General features: G+C 43.4%; 1 protein-coding gene and 1 long non-coding RNA gene across 21 annotated transcripts in view; one reads left to right on the forward strand and one right to left on the reverse strand.

Moving 5' to 3' along the window:
• Positions 1–12,293, reverse strand: part of LOC126404393 (uncharacterized) — a 130,757-nt gene that overhangs the window by 24,607 nt on the left and 93,857 nt on the right. The gene's annotated exons all lie outside the window — the stretch shown is intronic.
• Positions 1–12,293, forward strand: part of LOC126404276 (gastrula zinc finger protein XlCGF57.1-like) — a 236,338-nt gene that overhangs the window by 19,650 nt on the left and 204,395 nt on the right. For 4 of the 19 annotated variants that reach the window (XM_050067386.1, XM_050067402.1, XM_050067401.1 and 1 more), the window contains exon 1: positions 11,077–11,397. The exons of 13 other annotated variants lie outside the window; for them this stretch is intronic. In XM_050067386.1, the coding sequence (XP_049923343.1) occupies positions 11,205–11,397 (193 nt within the window). In that variant the 5' untranslated portion in view covers positions 11,077–11,204. Of the gene's footprint in view, positions 1–11,029; positions 11,398–12,293 lie in introns of those variants that run through there. 2 more of the 19 variants (XM_050067390.1, XM_050067389.1) reach the window with 2 other exon arrangements.

A 12,293-nucleotide genomic window follows, 5' to 3' on the forward strand; every position in this document is an offset into this window, starting at 1 on the left:
CTGATGGAGAGGACTGTGGAGGACCAGAACCAGCCAGGAACTCAGATCCAGATACACATTTACAACCTGAGACACATGACAAGACTGGAGAGTCTTCTGAACCTGAGACTGATGACAGTGATGATTGGACAGAGACCAGAGAACCTCAGTCAGGTTTAAACTCTCTTAAAAATGATAAAGTCCCCGTCAGTGATTTGAATGGTGGTAAAAAAAAACCATATAGCTGCTCTGAATGTGGGAAAAGATTTCCTCAACGTGGAAATCTGAAGCTACACATCAGAACTCACACAGGAGAGAAACCATTTAGCTGCTCCGAGTGTGGGAAAGGATTTTCTCAAATAGGTCATCTGAAGAGACACATGAGCACTCACACAGGAGAGAAACCATATAGCTGCTCTGAATGTGGGAAAAGATTTGGTCGAACTGGACATCTGAAGAAACACATGAGCACTCACACAGGAGAGAAACCATATAGCTGCTCTGAGTGTGAGAAAAGATTTGGTCAATCTGGAAGTCTGAAAGTACACATGAAAACGCATACCGGAAAAAGGTGCTTCAGCTGTTCAGTTTGTCAAAAATCTTTTATACAGAAAGGGACCTTGAAAGCACACATGAGAACTCACACTGGAGAGAAACCTTTTCACTGCAGTGTTTGTGACCAAAGATTTGCTTGGCGTAAACAACTCAGAAAACACAAGTGTGTTGTTAATCAGTCTTCTCAGTCTCAGTAGAATCACACTAAGGGGCACTAGTTGGGAGAGTTTATTCGAAGGAGACCAGAGAATTTCAGTCAATATAAAACTTTATGAAAAATAAGTAAGCCCTAGTACATTGTTTGACACTTGTTACGAACCAAAAATAGTTAAGTTGTTCTCAGAGCTCAACTATAAGGATTGCCCGATTGCCCGGGGCAAGTAAAGCTCAAGGTCAGGCATGTAAACTAACAACTCACTTGCCCAATCGAGCAAGTTGCTAAAAATAGTAACTAACTGATAAAATAAATGTATTTTAAAATGTGCTCCTTCAGCTCTGATGCAGCGGTCTCTGCCTGAAGTCACAGGCACACGTAACAATGTCCTGCCCACAGCCCACATTGATATTATTTTTCACAAATATATTCTTATATATACTGTACATATATATATATATATATATATATATATATATATATATATATATATATANCCACAGCCCACATTGATATTATTTTGCGCGACGGACGCTTCATATAATAACATAATATACTATTTATGGTGTTATGCCATCGTGTCATTTCTGTCTCTACATGGTCACACGTTAACAATTCTCATCTGCTCTCTGTATCGCGCACGGCAGAGTTCCGCCACACACGCAGGTGAGCACGCTAGAGCGGCTCGGGCCTCATTTTCCTGACCAAACCTGACCCCGAGCCCGGTGCAGTTTGTCAGCTGACAAAGTTATTGTTATGGACAGTGTGTAAATAACCAACAGACTGCTGTTACGCACAGACAAACACGCTGCTCGCACAGCAGCGTAGCACGGCACTCATGCAGAGCTTGTGTTGCGTTCAGGTGTTGTCACATAAATAACAACTTCCAGCACTTAAATAGGTCATAGCACAAAACAGCAGGATGTCAAGTGACTTTTTACTTTATTATATTCAATACAATTGTATGTTCCTAAATCTTGAGACACCTCATATGTAAGCTAGACAGACATTTCACCTGCTCATTACTGTGCACACATGTACTGTATGTACTTAGTCCTAAAGAGCCCTTCTGGTGCCAGTAGATACATAGAAACATCCCAGCAGGCTGTGCTTTGCAAGCATACAAAAAAGTTTCACGCATGTGAAAATTATTTTTCATGCGTGTGCTTCACCTCCGCTGCTACAACTCCATCCTAGGGGAAACACTGCTGTGTGCGTTTTGTGCAACAGGTGGATGTGGTAGTCTACTGGTAGAGTAGAGAGAGAGCTAAGTAGCGTTGAAGTAGAGTAGAGCAGGGCAGAGAGATGGAAGCAAAATATATTAAACCCGGTGTTAATACAGCAGAACTGGAGAGAGGGGTGAAAAATAAATAGAGGTGGGCATGGCTCAAGTAGGGCGCAAAATTATAGATGGAGAACGATTGACAAATTTTTCACTTTAAGCCCTGTCATATCTGTGTAGGAATTAAGCTACAATACATGACATATGTTGTTTTAATTAATAAATACAGTGTGAATAAAGATTACATAACATAAAAATAACTGCAGTCTTTGTTATTTGATAGCCGCTTAAATTAATCAATTTTTATAGGGCAAGTAAAAACTGACTTCGGGCAAGTAGATCTCTGACCAACTTGCCCGACCGGGCAAGTGGAAAAAAAACATTAGCGTTGAACCCTGCTGCTACTTCTCTACTCTGTTATTCCATCTTCGCTTTTCTTTTCTCAGGCATTCCTCTTTTAACTCTGCCTCACTATGTACATTTTCTCTCCACTTCTTTGAGTATTCCCTCATTCTTCTTGTTCACTCCTCCACTTCAGTCAGCTTTATTGGGAAGCATATGCTGGATATGTTTTTCCTTTATGAAGTCCATGACTTCAGCAGACAGGTGGTAGATCTCCCTCGTCCTGCTTGCACGACTCGGTGATGTCAGTTTGACAAGAATATGTATAACTGGTATGAAGCACATATCCTTTTCTGGTTTTGGATGGAATTGCGTGTTGGGCCCATGGGGGTGGAAAAACTCCACTTGAACATCTTGATGTTGAGCATCCACAGTGACAGCCTTTGCTAACCACCAATGTTGGTCATATATGACTGCAAGCCAATCACCACAATTAATCCCCCCAGCAGGTATATCTGTCATAGTCCCATCAGGACCACTCTTGGGTTCTTGCTCCATTTCCTCCCGCTCCATTTCCTCCATCAGCATTGCCAAAGGCCCCCTCTTCTTCCTCACTGCAATAGAGCCATCATGTTCCTCAGCCTGGACCCTGGCATGTGTGTTTTCAGTCAACTCAAATATTGTTGGGCTGAAACACTGGCACATCTGTGGCTCACTGCAGAAACATGACAACGATCTGCAGTGGATGCCGTTTCCGTAAGTTGTGATCTGATGGATTTTCCTCGTTGCTGGTACAGGTTTTAGTGTTTGAGAAAGGGGTGCATCACATGTCTGCATGTCAGCTTCAGTAATATGATAGAGTTGAGTACTGCACAGGCTTTTCCCAACCAGCTCATGAAAAATCTTGCCCTCCACAATGTCATTCCCCTGTAGTAGAAGGCAGTCTGCAGTCCTTTTCACAGTTCCCCCAATGCCATCTGGAGCTCCCTTCCCATGTGAGGTGGCGAAGAAGTTCCAGGTTGTTCTCTGAAAACCCAGTGCTGGAGGGACACTGCAGAGGAGAAAGAAGTTTTTCTTGTTTTTGTATTGCTTGCTGGGGCCATCTGACCAAAAGTGAATGGTATCAACATTTGGAAACTTTAAACGAATATCCCTGAGGACTGGTTCCATGTGTGTCCAAATGGCAGACGCATCCTGTCGCTTGGATTCTGATACTGTACAAAACCGTGTTTTCACTTCTTTTGTGTAGTACATGCCAGTGTGCAGATTGAGCTGTGGGAGGTTCTGACAAAATTACATGACTGTATCTCAGAACTATATTTGCATTTCCATGCCTCAGAAAAGTCCACATGCACAATCACTGTGCTTTCATTACAGCTCTGTATCATGCGCCTGTATTCCCTGGACTGGTTCTGAACCAAGCACACGTGTGGTGTTGTTTCACTCTTTAGTTTGTCCTCATACAGTTTGATGAGCTCTGCCAGCGTGCCACTGTGTGTCACAAGTCTTGTATTGTAGTAAAGTCCATCTGCTGTTTGGTTCTGAACTCGTTCCCACTGCTGCCATTAAACATCGATGCACTCCTGCTGTGGTGTGGGACGTGTTTGCTTGTGGAGACGCCGGGTGCAGGAGCGCAGAAGACATGCCTCGCTTGTCTGAGAACAACACACAAGTTCAAAACTATCCTCCAATTCACTAGACTTTACAATACCATTTGCTGTTAGGACTTCAAGCATCAGCTTTGCATTTTCATGGTGCTGGCATTGGCATGTCTTGCGATCTGATGGTCTTGGTGCTGTGACATAAAATGGACGTAATGCACAGAATGATGAGTAACTAAGGTTACAGTTGGTTCCTTCTTGATGAACTCCCTGTGGAGGTTGAACATTGTGTCAGTCAGAATCATTCTCTGATGCTTTACTTTCTTCTGTGTTACTGTGTCCTGTTTGTCAGTTGTCATTCGTGCAGCATTATGGTAGAAATCCTGAACCATCGGAGTTCTTGTTTGAATGTAAGCAGGTTTTTTGTCAGTAGTCTTCCTCTTCCGCAGTGTGTTATACGTTAGGCCAAACTGATTTAAGATAAGATAAGATACACCTTTATTTATCCCACAATTGAGAAATTGCAGTGTTTATTTTGTGTAATAGGCGACATTTCTTCAGAACCCTGCCTGACAGCGTCAAGTTTTTGTTCTTGTGAGCAGGCTTGTTTTGATTAATTTCTTGAATGAGAGCGTTGTGGAACAGCAGGGTTTTCTTGATAGAGGGGTTTTTCACTTGGCTTTCCTGTAACATTTGCTCTGTTTTTTTTCTTGGTGATTCTTGTGTTTTTTTATTCCTGGTTTGCTCACGTCGCCAACGCTTTTTCAGTTTGTTCCTATTGTTTATTACCCCTTCAAGTTTATTTCTCAATTCTTTCATCTCTCTTGAGTATCTTGCTCTTGTTTTCTTTCTTTCCCTTTCCCCTGCTATGGCTTGCCTACTCCGACCTGGCTCTTGTATGTCATGATCCCCTGGACTGTGTGGGGGAGTTTCTGGGTGATCTGGGTCCTTTCTTTTACATTCCCTTGATTCTTGCTGCTTACGTCTCCAAGCCTTTCTATTACTCCTCCTTTCCCTTTCAGTCATATCACTGATAGTTTTTAGCTTCCCATCCTCTGCTCTCTCCTGTCATCTTTGCCTTTCCTTTATCAGGTATTCTTCCTTTAACTCTGCCTCACTATATATTTTCTCTCTTCATTTTTTTTTGTATTCCCTGTTTCTTCTCCTTCGTTCCTGCACAGCTGCTGCCTAGCCATAGCATTCTAAAATACAGAAAAGTTAACTCAGAGTTTAATGGAATTATTATGAAATTGGGGGAAATTTCTATGAATGTAATGTTTAATCACAGTCCTAAAAAGCATATATAAATGTAATTCATTATTATTATAATTATTATAATTTCGTTACCTGTAAATATTGGTTAAATGAGGTTTTTGTCAACACCGTCAAACTATATGTCAACACCGTCAGACAGAAAACCTGACGGTGTTGACGTCTGACGGTGGTGACAAAAAACTACTCTTTTACATAATGTTCCGTTAGCTTTAGCCATAGCCATAGCCATCTTGTTTTCCCTCTATGGCTAGCTACCGCTGACCTTTACTTAAAATGTATGCATTCATGTCATAATTTAATATAATCTTTTCTATACCAAAGAGACGGTGTTGACATATCATGGTTGTGACAGTCACAGTATCAATAAATATGTAACAATATTGGAAAAAATTGCAAACTTACAGGACCCTGAGTGACCCTGCTGCATGTCACAGATTTGGAGGGAAGAAGAGGGGGTCCTCAGGAATATAGTTGATCATGTGGTTGCCTGATTTTATTGCTTTTAAAATATATCTGACGGTGTTGACAAAAACATGGGACACATTTTGAGAAACCACAAAATAAGAGTAAATATTGCTGAAAATTCACTACTTTTAGTTTGAAAGAGATGTTTCACTCTATTCTTTCATCTGGGGAGTATATTATTAATTTGAAAACATTTTTTCATATTTTTTAGCAAACTGAACTGACAATCTCTTGTCTGACGACAACTGATTTTGTGGGTAATGAGGTGACATATAATCATATAATTCATTAAATTAAAATTAAATTCATGAAATAAGTTTATATATGTGTAAAAGACCCTGAGATGATCAACTCTGATTATTTTATTCATGAAAATGTTGAAAGTGTTATCTTCCCTCCAAAACTGGCATATTAAATTGATATTAAAACACTTTAAAACTTACACCTCAGAAGTTCTTACCTGTCGGGATCCTTCGGGAAATGGTGGAAGGCCAGGTGCGGGGTGTTCCACTGATAGTTGTTGCAGTTAATTGCACTACACTGTTTTCTTTTACTTTTTTCTCCTCTCTCCTTGACATCTTGCATGTTGTCTGGGCGCAACAGTCCAAGCTCAACAGTCCAAAATGGCGTAGCGCCCATAGTGGCTGTTGGCAAAAATTCAACGGAGCTTCGCCTCTTGGTATCCATGCTCTTTGGTAGCCCTGCAGTATGCTCTGCCATCATACTACAATGTAGGCGTGTTTAGTAGGGGTGGTAGCATACTGCTCCTCCCTACTACGGTTTCGGACATACTGCATACTAATTTGGTCTTCTACAATCTAGTGATGGTAAAATCGAAGCTTCATGAAGCATGGAACCACTTTGACACACCTGCTTCAAGAATGACACACTGCTTCGAAGCATTTCATACAGTCAGAAGAGTGACATCTGTTGGCTGTGTGTTAGAACTGCATCTAAATGGAAGACTGGAAAAGCCTCAAGACTGCCTGTAACGAGGCCTCACTCCCGGTAGTCACGTGATTGTGGGCGTGCCGAAGCAGGGATCGAAACACTGCCTCGGAGCACTTGCGCTTCAAAAGATCGACACTGTGCCGAGCAAACTGGCGGTTGACGCCGGTTTTTGGAGTTGTAGCGGATCCAACGTTGTATTCAGAGGAACGCTGAATTAATTCAATTAAATTGCACAGCTTTAAGCAAAGGAAGTGAATTACTGTTGATGTTAAGAAATGGATGAAGAAGAAGGGAGATGGGAGACTAAGGGAAAGAACAATAGGAAGAGATCTAACTCAGAGTGTAAGGATGAAGATGGAAGACAAGTTGCAAAGACAATGAGAATGGACAGTAGTCAGTCAGAAGAGTTTAAAGTTATCTTTAATTTGAAGGGGGAGCAGTCAAGGTTTAGGTCTCTCAATCCTATAAAGCTTGCTAAGGCTTTGAAGGGAGAGCTGGGTGAAATTGGTGGTGCAAGAATTTTGGCAGATGGGAAATTGCTTGTTCTGTGTAAGTCTGCAGCCCAGTTGGCCAAAGCTGTTTCTCTGCAGTTGATACGGAAGAAGCGAATTGAAGGATTTGTCCCAGGAAGTAGGGCTGGTGGATTGAGGAGGGTTATCTATGGGGTTTCAGCTGTAATCTCCATGGCGGAGCTAGTCAGGGGAATTGAAGGGATGGATGTCGGTGATGCATATAGGATAAGGGTCTTCCGTGATGGAGAGAAGTGTGATTCAACAACTGCGGTGTTAACGTTTAAGGAAGAAGCTGTCCCAGAGCGTGTGTTTCTGGGGTGTTTGTCCTTTAAAGTGTACCCATATCGAAGGCCACCCTTAAGGTGCTATAAATGTCAACGATATGGCCATATTGCAGCTGCTTGTCGAGGAGTAAGGAGATGTGGTGTAAGTGTGGTGGCGAACATGAGATCTTTGACTGTAAGGAAAGGGAAGTAAAGTGTGGTAGCTGTGGTGGAGGACACATTGCTGGGAGCCGAGATTGTGAGAAGTATAAGCAAGCTAAGAGTGTGCAGCAGTACAGAGAAGTGAACAAAGGGGTGTCTTATGCTGAGGCTCTCAGGAAGGTCAGAAAAGGTGGTGAAGATGGTGAAATAAGCAAAGAAAGAGGGGGGCCTCCACAGGTTGCTTATGCTACAGAGGAGACAGTGGTGGTGAGCAAGGTGAATTTCCTGGCCTTCGTTGTAGAGGTACTGTGTGTGGTCAAGCAGACCAAAAGTAACTCTGATGTGGTGAGAAATGTTGTGCAGGCTGCAGAGAGGGTTCTTGGGATTGGATGTGAAATCAGACTTTGAGTGTGTGGTGGTGGAAATGTGGAGCTCCTCAGGTAGGTTCTCAGTGGTTAATTTCTACAACCCATGTCTCCAGTTAGATTTGGAGAAATTGGAAGGGTTAATGGGTCAGGTGCGCCCTCCAGTGGTGTGGACAGGAGATTTTAATGCGCATAACCCTCTGTGGGGCAGTAAAAGAAAAGATAGGAATGGTGCAGTAACTGAAGACTTTTTGGATAACCACTCTCTTGTGATGATGAATGATGGTAGAGCGACTAGGTTTCAGGTAGGAAATGGGAGTCTGTCATGCTTGGACCTTACTTTTGCATCATCTGAGTTAGCCAGGTGTGTGCAGGTGGAGGAGGGTAGCACAGTGAGAGGGTATGACTATCATAAAGCTGATTGGGACAAGTTTCGGAAAGAGCACACTGCAAGTTTGGGAGATGTGATGAGTGAACATGGTGTGTAGTGTAAAAGCCAGAAAAAACCCTCATCAAGTGTTAGACTATGTAGGTTGGATAAGATACAAATAGCTATATAACCATGTTTGTGTGTAGACTGTTACAAAAACTAATACTGCATTTATGTGTAATATGCAATATAACGGTGTGAACTCTTAGTGACATCTCAGTTGTGAACTCTTATTGACATATATAACCTATCACGCTCTGTATAATGATAAGCACATGCACTCACATGACATGCACTCACATGATGTTGTGAACTTACGGTGACACTCATACAAGTTACCACGTGCTGTGTGATGAAGATAGCACACTCACTTGATTGTACTGCCTAATGCACTTAAGAGTTTATATTACACGGGAGAGGTCACACACACACTCAAATGACTGTACTGCTTAATGTGTACGTAATGGTTCATATCACACGGGAACACGAGGGACTGTAGCATGTGAGTCCCCAGAGATCACATGTTTTTTAAAAAATAGAGTGGGAGCGAGTCCGGAAATACTGGTGGCAGATTCTAGTTTGAGCCAGAAACAAAGGCAAAGTCTGCTACCAGTAAAAACGGATCGAGATGGGAAGGACTACAGAAATGGGTCGAGATCTCGTCGACCTCCACCAGCATATAAGCCAGAGCGCTGAAAGCAGGTTTTCAGTCGTCCTCCGGAGGCTGACTCATGACTTTGTCTGTGTTGTTGCCTGTGAACACAATAAACTCGATTGCACCAGATTCTGCCTATCTCCAGTGTTTTTCTAAGTACCTGCCAGCTGAACCTAAGATACTGAATTGAAAACAGAAGACATTTTAGAAGGAACAAGGAGGGCAAGGTCGGGAGCCATCAGGCCCAATTCCAGGCACCGATTTTTGTCACTTCAGGTGCAGAGGAATGGAATAGGTCATGTCATTCTGCTCTATAGTGACAGAAGCAGTTAGGAAGGCAGTGCCATTGAAGGAGGGTAGGAAAAAGAGGAGGATAGTGCTGTGGTGGAACAAGGCTTGTAATGAGGCAGTGAGGGCCCGCAATATAGCGTATAGGCAGCTTAGGAGAAGCCCAGATGAGAGCCATGTTATTGAGTACAAGAGGCTAAGAGCAAAGGCCAGGAAGGTTATTAAAGAGGCTAGGAGGGATAGTTGGCTTAAGTTTTGTGGCACTATAGGTGCAGAAACAACTGTAGGGCAAGTCTGGGGCATGATTCATAAAATGGCTGGGAACTACAGAGGAAAGTCAATGCCTGTGCTGGTAGAAGGGAGTGAAGAAAGTGTGAGCAATAAGGAGAAGGCTGATCTGTTAGTCAGGACCTATCAGAGAGTGCACAGTGATAGCAATGTGGGAAGGGAAGGACAGTTGAGGGGAAAACAGATGCTTGAGCAGGAAGGATATAAGTTGGGGGTAAATATAGATAATAGTGATGTGGTAAATGTGTTCTTTTCTATGCAAGAGTTGAAGCGTGCAATAGGGCGAGGGCGAAACACCACCCCAGGGAGAGATGGTTTATGGTATGAGGTGTTTAAGCAAATGGATGATAATGCATTAGATGAGTTGTTAGCCTTAATAAACACAGTATGGGAGGAAGGAGTTCCAGTAGAGTGGAAGCATGCAGTGGTCATTCCAATACTGAAGCCCGGGAAGGAAGCCAGCAGTCCTGGATCATATAGGCCTATTGCCCTTACAGCAGTTGTATGTCAGATAATGGAGAGAATGATTACTGATCGGATAGTGCACTGTTTAGAGCGGAGAGGGTACTTTTCCCCACATCAAAGTGGTTTTAGGCTGGGTCGGGGAACCATGGATGCAGTCCTGGTATTAGACAGAGATATTAAGAAAGCACTGGTGAACAAAGAGGTGGTGGTTGCTGTATTTTTAGATATAGAGAGGGCATATGACATGTTATGGAAGGAGGGACTGGTGATTAACTTGTATGATGCAGGAGTCCAGGGCAGGATGCTGAATTGGATCAGGGAGTTTCTGGTAGGTCGGACTATTCAGATGAAAGCGGGAGAGAGCTTTTCTAGTACTGTAGCTGTGGATAATGGAGGGGGTGTAGTGTGGGGTTCATGTGGGTGCCAGCACATGTAGGTGAAGAGGGAAATGAGATGGCAGACAGGGCGGCCAAGGAAAGTTTGGGTAGGAATGAGGTGGATGTTAGGGTGGCGTTGGGGGAATGGAGTGCCGTAGCATTATTTATGAAAGACTCCATCGGCAATGGCAGCAGGAGTGGGAGGGAGACAGGAGGGGGAGAAAACTGTTCAGCATCCAATCATCAGTGCGATCTAGCAAGAGAGTGAGCATGCCACGAGTAGATGACATTAAGCTGACAAGGCTTAGGCTGGGGCACTGTGCTCTTGCGAGTGGGTTGATATTGGTGAGGAAACACACAGATGGCAAGTGTGAACACTGTGGAGTCTCAGAATCAGTGCTCCATGTCATGATGCACTGCCCAGCATATGCTGAGCAGAGAAGGACTCTGTTTCTAGAGCTAGAAAAGTTGGGAATTAAAACATTTTCACTTGCAACTGTGTTGGGTACTGGATTGGGCGAAAGGGAGAGCGCTAGGGAAGTAGTTCACTTCCTTTTAACAACAAACCTGTATGGTAAAATATAGGGAATAGTGCCTGAAGCTGCAATGACGAATAGACTCCAGTGTGAGGCAGCAATGCATTAAACCGTGCCTAGTCTGCCGGAAATTTAACAAAAGAGGAAGAAGAAGGAGCAAACTGGCTCGAGTGTAATATCGCCACTACAATCCATACTACTGGGCCTTTCGGACGCAGCCCAGGTGTTAGCAGAGTGTCTTTGTTTTTAAGGTGTGAACATGTCTAACGTCCAAATGCTGAGATCGTTGTTGAAGCAGCGACTAACTGCGGCTGATGGAGAGATATTTGGGCTGTTTGAAAGAACGATAGCAGAGTACGAGGAGGAACTTTGTCGATCAAAAGAGGAGAACGAGCGACAACGGAAACTACTGGACGCTGTTTTCAACCCTCAGCTTCGGTTACACAGAGCAGGTTTGTTCATTAAACATTACAAGTTCATTATTAATAATATAACTGCAGCTTTGTTCAATAAATATTCAGTCTGTCGACGTTTATACGCCGCGTTAGTTTCTGTGGTGTCGTTAGCTTCTCTGGTGTCGTTAGCTTCTCTGGTGTCGTTAGTTTCTCTGGTGTCGTTAGCTTCTCTGGTGTCGTTAGCTTCTCTGGTGTCGTTAGTTTCTCTGGGGCCGTTAGTTTCTCTGGGGCCGTTAGCTTCTCTGGTGTCGTTCGCTTCTCTGGTGTTGTTAGTTTCTCTAGTGTCATTACCTTCTCTGGTGTCGTTACCTTCTCTGGTGTCGTTAGCTTCTCTGGTGTCGTTAGCTTCTCTGGTGTCATTAGCTTCTCTGGTGTGGTGTCATTAGCTTCTCTGGTGTTGTTAGCTTCTCCGGTGTGGTGTCATTAGCTTCTCTAGTGTGGTGTCGTTAGCTTCTCTGGTACCATTAGCTTCTCTGGTGTTGTTAGCTTCTCTGGTGTGGTGTCATTAGCTTCTCTGGTGTCATTAGCTTCTCTGGTGCCGTTAGTTTCTGTGGTGTCGTTAGCTTTTGTGGTGTCGTTAGCTTCTCTGGTGCCGTTAGCTTCTCTGTCATTAGCTTCTCTGTCATTAGCTTCTCTGGCGTACTTAGCTTCTCTAGTGTGGTGTCATTAGCTTCTCTGGTGTGGTGTCATTAGCTTCTCTGTCATTAGCTTCTGTGGTGTCATTAGCTTCTCTGGTGTACTTAGCTTCTCTGGTGTGGTGTCATTAGCTTCTCTGGTGTCATTAGCTTCTCTGGTGTGGTGTCATTAGCTTCTCTGTCATTAGCTTCTGTGGTGTCATTAGCTTCTCTGGTGTACTTAGCTTCTCTGGTGTGGTGTCATTAGCTTCTCTGGTG

Source organism: Epinephelus moara, chromosome 17 (genome assembly GCF_006386435.1).
Source record: "Epinephelus moara isolate mb chromosome 17, YSFRI_EMoa_1.0, whole genome shotgun sequence".
Classification (NCBI taxonomy): Eukaryota; Metazoa; Chordata; class Actinopteri; order Perciformes; family Serranidae; genus Epinephelus; species Epinephelus moara.